The sequence below is a fragment of the Ascaphus truei genome, chromosome 12 (assembly GCF_040206685.1).
Source record: "Ascaphus truei isolate aAscTru1 chromosome 12, aAscTru1.hap1, whole genome shotgun sequence".
Lineage (NCBI taxonomy): Eukaryota > Metazoa > Chordata > Amphibia > Anura > Ascaphidae > Ascaphus > Ascaphus truei.
Window position 1 is genome coordinate 28,948,782 of NC_134494.1, and position 20,709 is coordinate 28,969,490.

Here is a 20,709-nt window from a genome sequence, read left to right on the forward strand (position 1 = left end):
GCGGGAGATGGAGGGGGCTTGCGCTGCCGGGGGGGGGGGGGGAGCGGGTGATGTGCCACCTTCTGCCCTGTGTGTCTGTGGTGTGTGCATGTCTGTGTGTGTGCATGTATGTGTGTGTGCATGTATGTGTGTGTGTGCATGTATGTGTGTGTGTGTGTGCATGTATATGTGTGTGCGCATGTGTGTGCATGTGCGTGTGCGTGTGTGTGTGTGTGCATGTGTGTGTGCATGTATGTGTATGTGTGTGTGCGTGTATATGTGTGTGTGCATGTATGTGTGTGTGTCCGTGTGCGTGCGTGTGCGTGTGTGTGTGTGTGCATGTATGTTTGTGTGTCCATGTGTGTGTGTGCGTGCATGTGTGCATGTGTGCGTGTGTGTATGTGCATGTGTGCGTGTACCAGTGTGGTGTGTGATGTGTGCGCGAGTATATTTATCAAAGTTGCACAATGTTAATAAATAATTTATTCTCACATGTCTTTTTTTTAATTTTTAAACTATTATAGTATATACACACACACACACACACACACACACACACACACACACACACACACACAGGTTCCCCAGTGACACACAAACACACAGACCACTTCAAAGTGACACACACACACACAGTGATACCCGCCTCCCAAGCGCTTGCTGTCTCCTCTGCCAGGACAGCAAAAAGCTCCTGGTAGAGCGAGCGGCAGCAAGCAAGAGCGAGCAGCAGCACCTAAGCGCTTACTATGTCCGAGGCCTTAGGCAAGTGAAACTTAAATTCAAAAGCTAGAAACAGATCTTCCACCCCAGCATAACTTTGCTAAAATATTAGCATACTAATACATGCAGTACCTTCTAAATGACAGACGAGGAAACATTTAAGACCATATGCTAAAGTACTAGAACACACACACACACCCCATAGCGTAAAAAAGTACAACCCTTTAATAAAATGAAGAGGGAGGGAGTGCACTCACAAGGGAAGGAGTTTTAAAAGCAGTGATCTATCACCAGCCAGTGATCCCATTGATATAGAACCTCGGTCCTGACAATTCTCTCGTGAGAAATGTTTAAAGCAGGTCTGCTGGGGACTCGATCCGGCAAAAGTCCAGATTTAGGAGAGTCCTTGATGTAAAGGAGATCTCGCGGCCAAAAGCACACGGAGCAGGACCCGGCCTTGTCAAGCTCCTTGAGCGATGACGTAGTCCTAACGCATTTCGTCACACAAAATGGCGACTTTTTCAGAGGGTAATGAACAGACGTTCTCAGGAAGCTTTAAATAGCCTTTTGGTGCCTAGCAATACAATGCCAAGCCATATTAGGGTGATTAACCCTTAAGTGCAGGACTCCAGCAATAAACTAGAAAGTCCAGAAAAGTTAAACAACTATACAAAACACAGGGCAATGGATAACCAGGAATTGCCTAGCAAGTGTAGAATTGCTAATATACGTCTATGAACAATATATAATAAAAACGGATAAATGCATAAAACATATTGTGAATATTTAAACCACAGAAGGAAATATGACCAAACTAGCATAACCCCAGCATATTATTCCAATAGGGTATGTATGTATGTATGTGCATTCATACATATTCCAATCTCTTCTTCTCTAAACACAATGTTAGACTCCCATCAGTCATCAGCTGGATGCTGTTTGACATTGTACCCTGGGGACCATATTGCCGTAGCTTTCACCCATTGAGTGCCAAAGGTGTCTCTCCAACACCGAGGGGCTTAAGACACAGGGATGCATGCATCAAGTCATTAGTAGTTCATTTCTGGGTCAAAATCATTGCTCCGGAAGTATCAAAGAAAGAAGTCCTATTGCTTTGACTGGGATTTTTTTCTCTTTGATGCATCTAGTTTAGTTGTTCTGCCCCAGAATTACAACATTTTGCCCTGGAGACATATGGGTGAAAATGAGTAGAGTTTGAAGAAAATGGGTGTTGATAATTTAGTTTGCGACTCCTAAAATGTGAGTTATTGAATTTGTGAGAATGCAGTTTGCTGAGCGTAACCCGTCTGGAGTCTGTTTGCATTACCTCTAATTATAAGTATCCACAATGCATAGAAAACACCTTAACCGTTGCCATGTACTTGTAAGTTTGGCAGTAAGACATAGGATAGAAAACTGTTTTCCCACACTGATTGTATTATGCAGATTTAGTGTAATAGATTGATTTGATTTATTTTCAGTCTTGCAGACCAGAGAAAAAATAACAACCAATTGTTTCAAGTTTAAAATAAAAGATGGCTCTTTTATTGCCCTGAAAAGTCGCTGGTTCAGTTTCATGAACCCATGGACCAAAGAAGTAGAGTACATTGTGTCGACCAACACCGTTGTATCGTAAGTTGAAACTACAGTTTGCATTCTGCAGAAATGTGCACATTGAAAACAATGAAGCAGCTGTATATAGAGCTTAACATTGGCTGGGAAATTCTCCAGGAGAAATGGATGACACCTATTAATCGTGCTAGTGATCCTTTTTTGGTATCTTGCCTTTGCTACCAGATGCCCTTCCGGCTGCAAAAGCCCTTAGACATACACAACTAATGGAAAGTGATGTTATTCTGCCTGGGTTTATTATGGAATTGCACTAAGAGGTCTTGTATTTTTAACAAGCTTTAGCACTTCTTTGTGAGCGCTTTTTTACCCATTATTATCTTGCCTCACCACAGAGCCAACATACTCGATGGCGGAGACGCTGCGTTTTCTCAGTTGGCAGCTTCTCCACCAAGCATGGACAGCGTGTTGCAATCTAGAGAAGGTATATATACAGCCAAATCTATCTGCCAATACAAGATCTCTTTAAGATTAGTAGCGGGAATCTGCACCCCCTCCCCCTAGAAGCCTATATGAGTTTAACCCATATATTCTGTAGCTTCTGAGGTTACCATGGTAACCTTTAGAGTTCACTGGGTTCCGGTGAGCCATTTTAACCTCCCAGACACTTGGGATACCTATTCTCGTGCCTCCAAAGCCGCCGGTGCCAAACCGCACGTTTTTTCAAGTTCAGAAGTAGCGGAATGAAATATGAGAAAAAGCCTATTCTCTATTGCAAATCGCATCTTCTAGAAGGTGACAAACCTGGTTTAACAGCCACAGCGCCCGGATTGTATTTACTTTGGAAGCGAAATGACCAGAGGTGGTGCTAATGCCATCCCCAGTCTGACGTATGGGTTTGGCTTTATAGAGTACAACCCATATTTCAGACTCTGGATGTAATTCGCAATACCAATCTCACCATCCTCGAGATGACATGAAAAGTGCAAGTTTTTAGAAGCGGGTTGCATAACGGAGCTCCGAAAAAATGCGAGTTGGCGGCTTTGACAAACCAATCGGATTGGCAGAGCTGGAGTGAAACTGCTTCTAAAAAAGGCCTTTTGATGAGGATTGGACACGAGAGAAGGGCTTTCAGAATAGCAAAGCATGCCAATCCCATCGGAAAGGGCTTTTAAGAAGCGGATTGACACCCTTCGGAGCTACGAGAATAGGCCCCTAAATATCTCTTAACGCTTCTATCTCCTAAATGGAGTATTAGATTTCAAAAAATAAAAACGGCGTAGGAAAGCGGGGGGGAGGGGTGTTGTGTGTGTATCAGTGGAGGCTGCTTTAATATTACATTTCCTTAAAATCAATCTGCTACAGTAAGCTGATTAAAAAGGGTTTTTTTGTGGCCTTACTGCCCTGTCAGCGTTTTTGCATTAGGATAGGTGTGTATTAGTAATCTATTTTAATCCTAATAATTTTAGCTATGGAAACCAGTTCCATGTTTTCTTCCCCCACCCCAAAAAAATCCAAAAGTCCCTGGATTGCAATCTGTGGGCATTTGATACCTTCCATGGGGTCATTATTTCAGGTGGCACAAAAAGGACCCATCCTACAGTCCCTGGCATTCCTGGTGGAACAAGGGCCGGTGCTGGAAAAATAGGCAGAATGATCGCTGAAGAGATCATGGAGATTCATAGGTAAGAAGAAAGGTGATCATGTGATCCTAGGTTGGGGAACCAGAAGTCTATAATGCAAGTGTGAGACATTCCAGTGAAGATCTTTGCTTGCATACTGTATATCTATACAGATAATTTGGGTGTCCCAGTGGTCTGCAGTGCAGTATAGCCCCCTCTGACAGCAGGGACTACATCAGGTGTAGCCAACTCCTCAAGGGCCACCAACGGGTCAGGTTTTGAGGATATCCCTACTTCAGCACAGGGGGCTCCGTTATCCCCATGTGATAACACAGTGTTTAGGTCCCTCTGCAAGGCTTTACTGACTTCAGTACTTCCTAATGTGGGTCTAGGACATTTGTTCTCAGCCATTTTGCCGCGACCAAATCGCCACCGGTGTTTAGCTGCCAATCACCTCGCGGCTGTGTCATCTCTCTGCCTGCCGCTTTGCCGCCAAGGTAATCCCCTAACTTTACCCTAAAAAAACCCTATTACTAACGCTACCCCCTACCTTACAAACCTTAACCCCCCTACCCTAACCGACCTTATTGACAAGACGGCCAGCAGCCGAGTGTCCAGCAGAGCAGCTGCGGCAAAGGAGGCCTCGTTGGGCAAAACGACCACGAACCGATTCTGTCCTAATGTATACGCAATTCTTTCTGTGGCAGAGGAGCATTGAGACCAGTACATCTCAAGCCTTTCTAGTAGTGAATGGGTTGAGGATGAATAAAATTAATGACACCCGTGGAATAATGTAGATAATCGATTTTCCATTTTAAAGGCCAGCATGATATTCTTGTGTAATACAACCTAGCATGTCTGAGTTGCAGAAAGAATTTAGATGTTACTTTATAAAAAAAAAAAATCTCTGCAATAGGACAGTATGGATTTCTAAGGTCCTAATGGATGATATGTTGCACAGGATAAAAGGCTCGTCGCCTTCAAGCTGTGGATCTAGTCCCTTAAACATCACAAGTACCCCACCTCCTGATGCATCTTCTCCTGGAGGCAAAAAGGTATGCATTACCTGTTCTATGACCTTTTTTTACTTTTCTCAGAACGGTGAAATGTAATGACAACCTTTTTAATGCTAGCCAGATTGAGGGGGTATTAAGCCTAAAGCCTATTAAACACATCCCTATTCTCCCCATATCCACAATACTTAAGCAAAATATTTAGTAGTTTCTAGCTGTAAGTGTTCAAAAAAGGACTTCATGAATCTTGGTTTACCCATGTGGTCAAAATATTCGTGTCTGTAACCCAAGTCCATCCTAGCATGTGTATGTTAGCAGGGATACGTTCTTTATACTCTGAACCGACTGTTCAGGCTGCTTTTGGATGAAAATCTTCATATACTTTAATAGGGCATTTACCCTCAAGTCTATACAACTTGATAAGGAAGTTGACTGATATTGCAAAACCTGTTAGTTGTTTTGCGGTACCATGTGACTTCTTTAGAAACTTAAGTGAATGCAGTCCTGAATGGGGGTAAATATTACGTTACCTGTCTCCAATTTATCAAAAATAGAAATGGAATTACAGCCTCCACTAACCAAGTAAATACAAATGATGACTCGCAACTGGGGGTGGGCAACGCGAGTCTTCAAGGGTCACCAACAAGTCAGGTTCTCGGGATATACCTGCTTCAGCACAAGGTGGCTCCGTCTTCGATTTTACATATCATCACTGTTATTGGTTATCAATTTTTTTTTTTTTCCTTCTAGATTTTAAATGGTGGGATCCTGGACCTTTCAACAGCTGGGCTAGTGACTGGACAAGTCCAGGATAATTCTGCTTTCCGATATTCTGACACTTCCTCAATGCACGGTAAGCAGTAACTGTGTTCTGAATTGTAGGATCATAGCTAGCATGAAAGCATTGGGTCACCACTGTCACTGGAGACCAGGTTATTTACACCTTTTTACCAGGATCATTCATTGAGCAAAACAAGGCAATGAAATAAATTGTAATTTATTTGGTATAAATCCTCTTACACACAATGATACACAAAGTACAGACAAAAAGACACACTTACTTTGGGACTGGGGTCGTGAACTAGACTTTCCTAGGTGCAGGGGACGCTATGGGAGAGTTTTTTACCCTGACCGAGACTTAGCCCGGAATCTCCTGGAACCCAAATCGGCATAAAACTCCATACATCACTGCTACGTTCATTTCTGAGAATTTCGTCCCCAAAAGCTGGACTTAGACTCTGGTGGAAGATGCAAGATGAGGAGGAAGTAACATAGCACAACCAGGAATATCCACAAAAAAAAAACTTAGAATGAAAGTGCGTTATCCATAAAATAGTTATTTATTGGTCATGATGGAAAAAATAGCAAGGCATTCTCCTACCAACGCGTTTCACACTACACAGCGCTTTCTCAAGTTTGAGAAGGTGCTGTGTAGTGTGAAACGTGTTGGAAAAAATAGCAAGGCATTGCCCTACCATCATGACCAATAAATAACTATTTTTGGATAACGCACTTTCCTTCTAACTTTTTTTTTATATTCCTGGTTTTGCTCTGTTACTTCCTCCTCATCTTGCATCTTGTACTATACTGACGGAAGCACACCTAGACTGCCTGGAACTTATCAACATGGACTCTCCAGCAGACTTGTGAGTTTTTGCATGCTACATGTATTTTATTGTGATTACAAGGAAATTAGGTACTCCATTTGGGGTGATATACATCATATTGGTTTCTGGATATATTGAGTGCTGCTTTTTGCTGGTTTACCAACAAGGATACCACACCCAGTACCTTACCTCACTTCAATATATACAATCCAGGCTTCGCCATAGGAATATCCTGTTATACTCATATCAGTTGTTCTGCACACAGTCTGTAGCCCACGCATGAATACATTTTCTTAGACTCTGGTGGGCAGACTTTTCAGTCTTGAAATCGAAGCTGGTTGCTCTACTATTCACACAGAAGCAACTTTGAAACGCCCGCCCACGCTCTTACTACCGGAGACTACGAATCCGATTGGCTCCTCGATTCTTACAGTATTTTCAGTTTCATAACAAAACTGAACAGCCAATCAACGCGTGGAAACTTTCCCAAGCAGCCAATCAGAGCCAAGCCGGGTCAGCGGGAAATCAGAAATAGCCAAGAGACATGCGCAAGCCTGCCACCTCTCTCCCTGGCTATCTTTATGCCCCCTGCTGAGCAGGCTCCACCAGGTCTGGCAGAACAAGTGGCATCCCAGAGGACTGCCATTGATCTCTGGACCTGGTACTCTGGCTTTCCCCGCTGACCAAATGGTATTCACACCTCTGGGCATCCCCTGGCTGCTTTGAACTGCGATGTCCAGCAGACTTACCAGCGTCTATGGGTTAGCTCGGGCAGCCTGTTTGGACATCGGTTCCGAATGTAAAAAGCCTATTACATTACAGTATCTTTTAATACACAAGTCTTTGGGAACAAGGAACAGAAAAGGAAAAATGTTGTTGTTTTATTTATGCCTTATCCCCCACACACTTTCCCTTGGACTCGTCCCCCCCAACCTTATATTCAGTTGGGGCACCCACTCACCCTATACTGATTGTGGATCACCTTGGCACTAGCTGGCGTAACCCCCCGTAACCTAGTGATTCCCTCAGCTACAGGAAAACATATTCATCCCTGTGCCTCATTCTCCTTTCTGGGCTGTGCTGAAGCAGGGTACCCTAGTGGGGAGTTGTGCTTGCGTTTTCAAAGGGAGGTATTGCCAGGACAATGTGCCTACATGTATCAGAGAATCAGGCATTTATAGGGGAAACGACAACTTCGGACCCCAACCTCCTAGGCACATTCTGTCAACGGTTCCTCTGCAAAACTCCTCCTTGAAACTCATACCCTAGCCAATCCCTGCTTGATCGCATGCCCGGAAAGGGAAAAAACACAAAAATGTTTTTATTACATACAGTACAGGGGAATGGTACATTGTTACTGGGCCCAAGAGCTGACACTCTTGGACCCTTATACATGGAACAGGGGTAACCAAAACAGGCTTGACCTTTTATTAAAGAGCCTGGTTACCCCCTCCCATCACAACCACAAATTGGTACCTAAACTCCTGCCAAGGCTGATCACACCATCAGTGAAATGTGATCTCCCTCTGAAGAGGGGAGGTTTCCAGCACGCAATAAGCAAGATCTAGAAAACCATGAAATCAGACACAATTAATTGATTAGTTAAATACACCTCACATAAAACAATACTGATGAGCTAATAAGGAACCCTGAAAAGACCGTACCATACATAATACTTATTCTACGTATAGATGGATGATCAATGTAAGATTGGACATTATGCAGAGCAAATAAATATGGGAGACAGATAGAAAAACAAAAAAAAGTGATAATTTAAAAAAAAAAAAAAAAAACCAGAGGGAAGGGAATGAAAAATAAGAGCAGGAACTCTAAATAAGGCTTTTACCCTGACCGGGACTTAGCCCGAATCTCCTGGTTCCCAAATCAGCGTGAAGTTCCACACACCTACGCTCCCTCTTCTGATAACTTGGAGCTACTACTGATCCTCTGGAACGAAAATCGGCATCAAATCCCAGCCATGACCGCTACGTTCGATTTTGAGAACTTGGTCGCAAAAAGCTGGACAGGCCGGCTTTCCTGCTTGAAATCTAAGCCGATTGACCTATTCGTGCAAGAGCAACTTTGAAAAGCCCGCCCTCTTTCTACTGGGAATCTCCAATCTGATTGGCTCACACGTTCTTTATAGTATTCTGAGTTTCATTCATGAAACTCAGCAACCAATCATCACGTGGTAACTTTCTCAGCAGCCAGAGACAAGCTGGTATGAAAAGCCGGGAAATATTAAATTGCCAAGGGACATGTGCAAGTTTGCCACCTCCGTCCCTGGCTATTTCAATGCCACCCGATGGGTCGGGCTCCACTAGGTACTGGCAGAATCAATGGCAGCACGGACGACTGAGTACTAGAGCCCTTTCCTGCCCGCCACATGGCTTTCACACCTCCTGCATCCTCTGGCTACTTTGAACTCCAATGTCCAGTAGACTTACTGGCACCTATGGGTTAGCCCTGGCAGCACATCAGTTCCAAGAGTCCCGAGCACATACAGTACATGACAGTATATTACAATGTATTAATAAAATATACTTTAATACATCCTAAGTCTCTGGGTATGGGGAATAGAAAGATGTACTTTTATTTATATCAGCCTTTATTCCCCACACACTCATTTTTGGACTTTGAGACCAGGCTAAGTCCCCTCATAACCTTATATATGGTTGGAGCACCCACAAACCCAATACAGATTCTGGGCTACCTGGGCACTTACTGGGGTACCCCCCATAACATAGGGATCCCCTCAGCTACATTGACTTTACTCATCCCTGTGCCCCATTCACCTTTCTGGGCTATGCTGAAGCAGGGAACCCTAGCAGTGAGTCGCGCTTGTGTTTTCAAGGGGAGATATTGCCGGGACAATGTGCCTACATGTATCTGGGAATCAGGCATGATCCCCGGGTACATTTTAGGGGAACAGACAACTCCGGACCCCAACTACCTTGGCACATTCTGACAATTCCTCCGCAAAATCCCCCTTGGAACTCATGCCCTAGCATAATCCCTGCTCGCTGACATGCCCGGAAAGGGAAAAAACACGCAACATTTTTATTGTAAAACACTATGCAAAAACAGTACACTGTTACTGGGTCCAAGAGCTAACTCTTGAAACCTTATACACAGACCAGGGGTAACCAAAAACAGGCTTAACCTTTTGAGGCTGGTTACCCCCTGACACAGCAACATTTTGGGGGATGAACACCATCTCCGTGACCATTTCCACCAGTCCAATGCTAATGGTACCTCCCTGGCTTCCTGAACAAATTCCAAGTGCTGATGCAGTCAGAAATAGTTATGTTGTAGATCAAATCTGCGTTTAAGAAGTCTCAGCTTACAGTTCTCACGGAAAATAGGAGAAGTATATAATGTTTTGATACTGTCTTTTCAGTGTTTCTCATTAGCTATTGTCAGTATTGTTTTATGTAAAGTGTAATTTGCACTGTTAGTATACCTTTTACCTTATTCAAAGTACATAAATCATCGATTCAATGATAACTGGTTGACATTTTTCTATATCTTGCTTGAGTGCTGGGAACCGCCCCTCTTCTAGTTACCATTATTTTTAAGGGAATAAGAACATAATTCTTCCCATTGCACCTTTCCCACAATATCTGTGCTACACCACAAATCACTCTGTGCTGTCCGCACCACATACTTTCTCTATATAAAAAAAAGTTACCAAGAAAGGGGGGGGGGGGGAGGAGAAGAAAAAAAAATAAAAAAACATTTACCACCGATACCCTGGCTTCCATTTTGTCTACAAATAACACTTGGTAACAGTAAAGGTTGTTTTAACTCTGCTCCTAAGGCCCAAGGACTCCCTCCTTTTTAACAAATGCAGTAAAATGTTTGCTTAAGATTCCATTTGTACCTACAATAATGTTATGAATCTCTAGGGTTCACAAGAACAGTCTAACCATACCTATACTTTTAGAATAGAAAACAATTGTTTTAATTAGACATCTTGAGATACATAGTGGCATGAGTTTACTTGCAGGCATTATAAAATTTCATTTACAAAGGAGTGATAATTATTGCCATTTAGCAACCAGTAGCTTTCATTTTTCAGCTCTATTATCCACGCCAATTTTTTTTTTTTTTTTAACCCAGCATATAAATGGAAAAGAAAGTACTTTCGAAAAATACCCAAGTTAGTGTAAGATGTACACACATCACATCCAGTGCACAATATCACGCTTTTAAGTTACCATTGCTAATAGTCTACTTCACCGTCTGCATCTTGGTTCTGTACTCTTGATTAAATGTAAACAGATGTAGAATTTCAGAAATAAAGCAGACCACACGTATCCTTTTGGTTGTTAATATTCCATGAGTAATTGGTGCCTGATAATACATTGCAGTGCTTTTAAGAGGCAATCCAAGCGTAGGATTGGATCAGGGTGTCTGGAGCTGAACCCCCTTATTCAGTTCCAGGGTCCCAGTTTCCCAAAATACTTGCTGTTGGGGGTAGCCTCTCCGCTAGCAGGGATCACGTAGGAAGCTGTGATATCTGGTGCGGCAGCCCCTGCAGAGGCAAGTATCTCTAGAAGCAGGGGGTCCCCGGAGCTGAAATGAATGAGGTTCAGCGCCGGAGACCCCACTGCTTCGTTCCTATGTTTAAAAAATGAAAAACCCTGCTTGGATTGCTCCTGCTAAAGCAACACCCCTGTCCCAGAAGCCAGAGTTTAACACATGTTCAGGGCAAGATACTATGAGCCTGGCCCACTTTTAAAATAAACCGTTACCAGCCTACAGCCAAATGGGTCTAGTGAGAGCTTCCTTTTAACCTCCTGGGTACAATTTCAAACACTTATTACTAATAAAAACAGCATCGGGAAGAAGTCGGGTAAAGAAAGTAAAATGGTGATCACTGTGGACTCTGCTTTAACTAAAGTGTTAATACTTCCATTGAACTTACCCTTGCTAACGAATGTCCTTACTTTCAGGTGGCAATTCCGACATGGGTATGGATATAATTGACCCACACCCGGGCTCCAGCAGCCCCAGCCACGACGAAGCAGCGATGGCAGTCATCATGAGTCTCTTGGAAGCAGACGCAGGTCTCGGAGGCCCTGTAGATTTTAGCGATTTACCTTGGCCTTTGTGAATCTGACTCGTGCCGGTTCAACACGATCGGCAGTATCAAAGTGCATTATTGGAGTATTACCGTATGTGGAGCTTAATGGGTTTCAAGATCGCTTTTCTGTATTAACTGTCAAAAGAGCCATACCAGATCACACATCTGTAGCAAATCATACGGCACACACGATACCGCTCCGTCTGTTTGCATCGCAAAATCGCACAACGCATTCAAATTTGCGTCAGCAAAAATGTCTGCTCCATCCAAGTCAATTTTCCAGCGTGTAATTTCAGACCAGCTAGAAATCGGCTAGTGTTCTTGCATCATTTATTTGGTTAATTGTGTATAGCTCTGCATTAACTGTATATTTTGAAATGTTTCATTACATTATATTATTTTTTTTTAAATCATGGTGCAAACCAGCACACTGCATCAATAGCTTTTATACGCAAATTGTCATTTCAGAGGTATGGTGTTTTTTTTACACTGCAAACGTCTCATGTGGATATTTCTTATACTAAATTGTATAAAGTTGTTTATTGTAAGAATCCTTTATGCTATACATGGTACAATGTAATAGTTAAATATTTTTTAAATAAAATTGTTTTAATTGTTCTATAATCCAGCATCATTTTTAACTAACTTTGAATGCAAACAACTTAAATTTCTTTGGACATTATCTAGTTATACAAAAGTGCTTTAAGAAAATGCAGAAGAATAGGATGTGCATTGGACATTTAGAAGTTGTAAACAGTTTCTGCAGTGTAATAACTGAATCTAAGTGTTATCGGGTACAAGTCAAAAAGGCTTCTATAACCTGAAAGATGCAACATAACAGCAATGGACCTATTTTTTAATGTATAGATAAATGAACATTTCCCAGAATCCCTGGCTGCAGTGGAAGCACTATGCTAAGAGATAATGGGGAAAAGCAGGGTTGCCCACTTGTGAGCACATTCACGTCTCAGACAAGTGATATTTTTATTTGCCAGGTATACATACACATTAAATCTTACCTGTATTGGGAATCTTTGAGGTCTGCCCCATTGCTTTAAAGCAGAACCCCTCCAACTGAGCTGATTTATGATCCTACCTCCCACAGACACCTGTGGCACAAAAAACCCACAAAGTATCTCGATAAGTTTGACAAACTACAAAGGTCAGCGGGGTCACGAATATAACATTGTACGGTCTTCTCCTGATGATATCACAGCTTTCTATTGGCTGCAGGAGTGATCCTGACACACTGCAGCCATTGTATCTTAAGGCCAAATATTCGTGCTAGGTTCAAGAATTGGGTGAACCATGGACCAGCTCCATACAAGTAAAAGGGAAAACAAAAGGCCCAAAAATTGCTGCTTTAAATACATGACATACCAACATTAGCTGCTACACTTTATCATGACATGCTTAGTCAGCCCCATGCCAACAAAAAGGTTTAAAAAAAAAAAAGTGAGACCGTAGTGTTAAGAATTGATGTTGCGATTAGCATTAAAATAATTACATTTTTATTTGAATGCAAAACATACAATCATTTAATAAACAACTCTTATTTTCGCAAAACCTGTTACATGAAAGCTTCTGTGAACCAATGTAAGGCATTATTGAAGCTAGAGACCATCGGATGTGCAGAGCTCTCAGCATAAATGGATACCGGAAGCAATGGAAATATATATTTATATTAACTCAAGTTATACAGTCAAATAAGTAACTGACTCAGCTTTTAGTAAATAAAATACTCCAGTGCTTTAAGAAAATGTTCAATTTGTGCTCAATCATAATCAATACATTTAAATGGATTTCAAATATAACTATATAGCCAAACTTAATAAACCTTTTGATAGATGCACTTCTTTTATATGCATTTCAACTATAGAAAAATGACTTTACAAACACCAATCTGAAACCATTCATAAAGTGCTAACATCAATGGTGTATACGGTGTTAACCCACCATGTAACAGGAGGATGAAAAAAGAAGACATCTTTATATCCTCCAGCTCCCAATGCTTAAAAAAAAAAAAAAACCTGAAAGTCAGAGGGACAAATCACAGCCTTTTCTCAAGATACCCAACATCACAAACCCACAAGTAAATCCAATACATTTACATAACTGGAACCTCAGGATTTCTCTTTATATATTCCTTTTGGTCTTCAAAACAAAGCCTACACCGCACAACCAAAAATGGTTCATACTCATTATACAAAAAAGAAGCTGCAGTGCAATATGACAAGATCAGAGTGCTACGTCCCCCTTTTTTAAGGGCGTTCTTTGATTGTAGACAAACCTCAGAACTCGATTGAACTTTTTTTTTTTTTTTTTTTTATGCACGGTATAAACACAATTTCCAGATATGTGTTCCATTATCTGGTGGTAACTGGACTCCTGCAATGCCTTACTGCCATTATAACACTCCCCAAACACACCAAAAATAAAGTCCAGAATTGTCTTTGCAGACCCTTCCACGAAAGAATGGTTTCCAGCAGTGACTGGATTAAGTCTCAATTATAGAGTTGAGTTTGGCCCATCTGGATCTAGATCGTTGTTGCCTGGTATAGGGTGGTTGGGTAAAATATCCAGCTCGTCCACTTGAGGTGTTGGATGCATTACTACAAGTTGGTCCTGTGGAATATCAGCAGCAGCAGCTGCGAGGTTTGTTATAGACTTGCTCTTCACACATTGAAAGTCCACATGCCGACTTTTCCCTTCCTCTTTCTCCCAAGACATTCTGATGAATGGTCTCTGGACGTAGTTGTAAATGACTTCCGGCCTGCCACCTGGCCTTTTCTTCACTTTTTCTTTGTAAGTTGGATAACCTATAAAACATCAATGATATTAACACGAGAAAAATAAGAGAGTTTTCCATGCCAAGGTAAAAAAAAATACTGCTATGTTTATGTAGTGTATCCTACACCAGGGAAGGTACGAATTAACAGCTAAAGTGCCACGGCAAGCTTATTGAAATTACATTTCATACATTAAAAACCATTTGCAAGCATTTATAAACACCTATACCAAATACTTTTACATTATTTAGAAAATCAGTGTGAAGAACTGCACTTCGATGCTTAAGTATCAGTTTTGCCCGATTAAAAGGTGACGATTTTTTACAATAAAGTTAAGTTGAAAAGTACACTCCTACAATCGGGCCCTGCCCACTTAGCGAGCCAATCAGCAGTTGGATGTATGAGGTATTAGGGTAAAACAGAGAAAACTCCACCTTCGGGGCCTGAAGCAGCCATGTTGCTTGTGGCAGGAAGCTCAAACCCAGAGACCGACGCAGAGACAAAAATATAGACACAGAGAGAGTGTGTGTTTTTTTTCTTTCCAGCTACTACTGAAATAAGGTGGTTATATTCAGAGTTGCCCTATATATTGGGCAACAACAGTAACTGGTATGAATATACCAGGGACAGAGCCCAAGGGCCACATCAGGATCCTTCATGGGCCGGATTATACCTGTAGGCCGCCAGTTGAGTCCTGTTATAGATGTTCATTATTCAAGATATGTTTACAAGCTTCACCAATTAAGGCCTGAAAGCCAAACGGCAAATGCCTAAATGAGATTGCTGCAGGGCTAAAGCATAAAACACACAAAAAAGAAGAAGCGTTCCCTGTTTAATAGTTGGCAGAGAAGGGAGAGGAGCCATGTTGGTCCTTCCAACATCGGGTATGGCAGAGATAAATGACTTTTTTTTAAATGTATTTCTGTCATACCCGCTGAAGGATCCCGAGATATTTGAAAGCTTGTAAACATAACTACTTGTTGGTTCAATAAAAGGTATCATGCCACCTACTCCCCCTTCCCTGCTTTGTTACTACACTGTTTAATAGTTAAATGTTTCTTGTAATAATATTTCTCTATATTTGAATGCAACTGAAGGAGGGGACAGAAGGGCACGGATCAAGGTAAATGACGGCAAAATTATGCAAGAAAAAAAATATTTGGAACTTAATAGGGGCCAAAGTTAACCTCTAAAAGCAATTACTACAGCTCAACCCCGTTATAACGCGATCCGTTACAACGCGAATCCGCTTATAACGCGATGCACGCGTGGCTCCCAATTTTTGTATTTATGAATACTTTACAACATAATTATTGGTGTCTTATTCTTTATTGTACAATGCATACAATTGTACATTATTTCTAACGCAATTCGCTTATAACGCGATGTGATTCTTTGGATCCCAAGCACAGCGTTATAAAGGTTGAGCTGTATTGTGTAATTACTATTGTACAAACTGCGTTTGCACTTCTAAACAGAATACTTATCTATGAAGCATCACCAAGGAATTGTTTTGGTGCATTGCAGTCTGGATACTATCCAAGTTGTATTTTCCTAGCACTCAGAAGAAATCTAATACAGATAGCAACTCGTATTACTTCATTGCTATTCATCAGAACCCGTGGAGCCTCCCACAGAAAGAACAGTAGCTGTACACATCAACAGTGTACCAAGTACCATGGAACTAAAGAGACATTTACCTTCAATGCCCAGCCGAATCTTTTTAAGACCTCTCTCCTTCAAGACAGATTTGGCAACATCTCGGTTTTCTATGTACTTGAAAAACCTATACAACTTGGTGCTGTAAATTACTAAACAGAAGAGAAATGTGTATTAATATGTATTGCATAGGTTCAGAAGACGAAGCATATAAAGTTAACAGAGTGGACTTACAAATGCTGCTCTACTCATCCTAGACCAGTGGTTTTCAACCTTTTTTCCCCTCTTGGGGCACCTGTAATCAGTGCTCAGTTGCTGAGGCATGCCCACAACAGGACATTCACGGGGGGCAGAGCGTTACAGGAGACAGAGGGGGCAGCAGAGAGTGACAGAGTCACAGCTAACACACAAAATACATACGGGACTGGGACACAGCCTCACCTCTCTTCCGCCTCAGTTTGGCCAACACCCAACCCCCCCACACTTCTGACGCCACCTCTTGATTTGCTGCATTACATCCAATCAGGATGGAGGAAACTGCCCATTCCCCTAGCAAAGATCTCAGAGATCGGAGAAATACAGTGGCACCCTTTTGATCCGCTCACTGAACCCCGGTTGGGAATCACTATCCTAGACACTGATCTATATGGGTAACTTATTTCTCAAATACTGATGCCTTAATACCACCATGGACTTGTTCTACTACAGCCCACTGAAGAAAGCACAGGCCTGTGGTATATTCAACCACACATTATTCCTTCCATTATTTTATAGATGTGAAGTATAAGTATATAAAGTTTTGGGTATTCCGAAAGGTATAAATATTTCCCTGCAGCTTTTTATTTATTTTTTAACCGTTTATTTTTCGTATTTTTATGGGGTACAGAAAAGGAAAAGGGAACATAACATTGCGACTTAATTTTGGGGGGGGGGGGGGACGGGGGACGGGGACACGAGAGGGAGGCCACCTACAAGATATTATAGTTATAGACTCTTACAGCCGCCACCAGCGTACGTTCTTTCAAAACTAAAGCCGTCTCACATTTTAATCTGATCTGTAACAGTTACATACACCTATAACATCTCTCTTACGGTGCATGCAATGTCTTGTATATAATGTATAACCCTGCTCATTAAATGTAACCATGTGTTTGTCATCATAACTCTGTACCTAGGACATACATGAAAACGAGATGCATTACTTCCTGGTAAAACCTTTTATAAATAATAAAATAGTAACATATGTCTATTCAGGTTAGCCCCAGATTGTCTCCGCAATCTGCCTTAGAGCTGTTCTATAGTGTGTGTGCTTGCTGCGCCGTTACAGTTAGGTGTGGTTAGTTCCTATAATAGGGCCGCACGCACGGCAGTGAGCATGGAGCTGGGCGATCGGGGAGATGATTGGGAAAAGAAAGTTTTGTATGTATGTAGAAAGGTTTAATAAAGTAAAATAAATAAAATACAGCATGACGCATGACGCATGACTCATGACACACACACACACACACACACTTCCAAGACTGTCGCTCACAGCATACACAAAACGCGTGCGTCACGTGCACACGCGTTCGCACAGGCGCGCGCACACTATTACGGGCCTTAGTTGCAGTCATATAGGTTTATAAGACTACTGGGGTATGAGGGAAACTAAAATAGGGAAAGGATAGGAAAGTAAAGCGGACTAGACAAACTGGGTAAGAAAAGGATGGGAGAAAAAGAAAAATTAAAAAAGGGGAAAAAACGAAAACTGGATTGCCTGCCCCACGCCCCAGCTCCAACACCTCCAGACCCATAAATCTCATCTAGCATTTATTCTTGGTCACCTACAGGAGTTTCAGTGTCGTGTGACTCGCATCTGTTGTTTCTGATGCCAACCAGGGTGCCCACACTTTCGTATAGTGGTTACAGCGTTCCCGAAGAAACGCAGTCATTTTCTCCATGTGTGCTACGTGCCAGATCCTATTTTTCACCATGTTAAGGGCCAGGGCTTTCTCCAGTGTGCCGCCACGCAGCATCGTGCCCAATTAGAATATGGTTTATAAGTTTGTTTTCTGATCTGGAAAGACCCAGAGTGGGCCTAGCCAACAGGGCCGCCCAGGGATCAGGCCTCAGATATGTTCAAAAGGTAGCTGATCATTCTACAGATTTGTCTCCATATCCCGTGCCATGATGTCTACCATGGATTAAAGGACTTTTATTTACCGGTATCAAGCCCCCTCATTGCTGTGCTCCGTTTTTCCCGTGAGGATACTTCTGCTGTTCATCTCTACGTGATGCATGCCGTGGGATAACTCTCAACTGTGAGTACCCCAGTCCGTTCACTACGGGCTGGGTGTCATACCTTATTGGTGTCTTTTCTCCAGGGGGACGTTATTTATTGTGTCATTGGGAGGTCAGAGATTTGTTACTGACACTCACCATACAGCACAGGTTCCCCACACATTAGGAGATATGCTATGAGACACAGACTACACATGTGTTTGCAGAGAGTGGTGTTTCCCTGTCTTCTTCATTCAGAGGTTTCATACTAGATTGGTATCTAGTGATTTCCTACAGCTGAGCACGGTGCTCTAGGAACGCTGTTTCCTAGTATCTATAAGTTGTCTCCAAAATGGGATCAGCAACCGACAGTGTCACCAGATGTGTACCAGGAACCCACTCTGACCACATCCCCTAAAGCAGGTGCCTGGGTGTCTTATCTATAGTATGGATTCCCACGCAGCTTTTTAAATTATTCTTTAACAGGTATTTTTACAGACCATTCTTTTGATTTTACTCGAAATACATGTTCTGACGTTTTATAGACCCAATATTGTTTTGTTCATCGCCGCCTAACGGTCTTTATAGCTTCAAGACCAATGTAACAAAAACTCTCAGCAAACTTGAAAACGGAACGCTTTAAACTTAAAAAACAAAAAGGATGTATAACATGCATTAACCTCAAAAGATATTGGGGAAAAACAGAACTTACTCTGTGAATATTCTTCTCCCATTTGTGGTGGATATTCCTCATCCCAATCAACCACGTCATCATCCGTAAGCACTACAATATGGCACTCTCTTTCACCGCTCTGAGCACTGGCTACCATCAGAGGCAGGATCATTTCCTCTAGGTAGAACTCAAACTGCCGACGGGCACCATCGTTCGATAACTCGTGCATAAGAGCACCTGAAAACAAAGTCACAGCATTTCTTTTATGGGGTACTGTGTATTTCTTTCAGAAACATATTGCATATATAATATATATATTACACACAAACACACACAAGTTTTTGTAACCCCTTTGTTGCCAGAGTGACCAGCAATGCATTCAACTAAGGAAAGAACGCCTCTAGCTGCCCAGGGCAGGTGAAAGAACGCGGCAAGCATTTTCAGGGGTCAAAGTCCGTTTAGGACTTCATGCTCAAGATGACTTGGCATGTTTAACCATTATGACTGAATGCAGTAAAAACATTTCAGCAATCTCAAAGGGTTGACAGTATGTCGTTTCTCATGTACAGTATATGCAGTCAGAACCAGCAGACGTGGCCTCTCCATGCGGGTGGGGAAAACAATATACGCCACATCAGCAAATAAACATGGAAGCAATGGGGGAGCAAAGCTACGGGATTCGATTTTCCAAGGGCACAGAAAATTATTATAGTGCTTTGGTTTAGACCAGGGGTGGCCAACTCCAGTCCTCAAGGGCCACCAACAGGTCAGGTTTTCAGGATATCCCTGCTTCAGCACATGTGGCTCAATCCTGTGCTGAAGCAGGGATATCATGACAACCTGACCTGGTGGTGGCTCTTGAGGACTGAAGATGGCTACTCCTGGTTAAGACCACGAGTCTTAAAGATTGGTCAGATTTGAGGACATGCATCTGCCGCTTTGTATACATTAGCTTCTGCACAGTACTTCTCCTTGTGCCAGATCAAAAATCACAGATAGGAGCCCCAAGGCCTAACTCCGTGAAGCCAGTCTTATTTCATTTAACTACACTATGCATGTAAATCCATAGACATAGGCAGAGAAAACCTTCCCTTGCCCAATAAATGTAATCTTCTACTAAAACAAAATGTTAGAAGAGGATGCATGCGTGAAAACATTGATACTTTGAAGGCTGTTCCTTGCCTACATTCATGTTTAAAAGTAAAGCCGAAAGCAAAGAATAAAAAATAACAATACTTGCTAATATTGGTGTCGGCATCATTTTCGCTTTGATCACTGGGTGGAATATATCAAGAGTAATAGGCATAGTTAAAGGCAAGTACAATGTTAAGTACCAGGAAAGGCACTTCTGGGTAATTATGACCCTCAGTCTTGATGCTTTGAAATGAATGGTAATGATTACAGGATTTATGAACCAAGATATACACACCAGCACCCTGGTTTAGGACAGCTCTCTTAATTTGATACTTACTGAGATCTCTACATTTGATAGTGCTATATTCAAATGAGATACAGAGATAGTCACAAGCTTCTCTTAGCTCAGGAATAGATATTCCATCTGGGCAACGGATTATTCCAGTCTTGTAGTAATCCTTATAAAATTAAAAACAAAAAAAGTACAAAAAACAATTACATACTAAAGACAAAAGCTGCAGTTTTAGGGCAAAACATGTTTAAGAAACCAGGAAATTGTACATGTGTCTATGTGTTGGATTAGTTAATTCATGCAA

At 41.9% G+C, this 20,709-nt stretch overlaps 2 protein-coding genes across 11 annotated transcripts in view; one reads left to right on the top strand and one right to left on the bottom strand.

Moving 5' to 3' along the window:
• The window catches only part of BMAL1 (basic helix-loop-helix ARNT like 1), a 68,294-nt gene extending 56,071 nt beyond the window's left edge, over positions 1 to 12,223 (top strand). For 6 of the 7 annotated variants that reach the window (XM_075567158.1, XM_075567157.1, XM_075567159.1 and 3 more), the window contains 6 exons: positions 2,181 to 2,331; positions 2,664 to 2,752; positions 3,845 to 3,953; positions 4,807 to 4,945; positions 5,654 to 5,756; positions 11,469 to 12,223. In XM_075567158.1, the coding sequence (XP_075423273.1) occupies positions 2,181 to 2,331; positions 2,664 to 2,752; positions 3,845 to 3,953; positions 4,807 to 4,945; positions 5,654 to 5,756; positions 11,469 to 11,629 (752 nt within the window). In that variant the 3' untranslated portion in view covers positions 11,630 to 12,223. The remainder of the gene's footprint in view (positions 1 to 2,180; positions 2,332 to 2,663; positions 2,753 to 3,844; positions 3,954 to 4,806; positions 4,946 to 5,653; positions 5,757 to 11,468) is intronic. The other variant, XM_075567162.1, reaches the window with a different exon arrangement.
• An 870-nt stretch (positions 12,224 to 13,093) lies between these two features.
• The window catches only part of BTBD10 (BTB domain containing 10), a 37,123-nt gene continuing 29,507 nt past the window's right edge, over positions 13,094 to 20,709 (bottom strand). For all 4 annotated transcript variants that reach the window (XM_075567166.1, XM_075567167.1, XM_075567165.1 and 1 more), the window contains 4 exons: positions 20,451 to 20,571; positions 19,019 to 19,216; positions 16,089 to 16,199; positions 13,094 to 14,418 (listed from right to left, as the gene is read on the bottom strand). In XM_075567166.1, the coding sequence (XP_075423281.1) occupies positions 14,108 to 14,418; positions 16,089 to 16,199; positions 19,019 to 19,216; positions 20,451 to 20,571 (741 nt within the window). In that variant the 3' untranslated portion in view covers positions 13,094 to 14,107. The remainder of the gene's footprint in view (positions 14,419 to 16,088; positions 16,200 to 19,018; positions 19,217 to 20,450; positions 20,572 to 20,709) is intronic.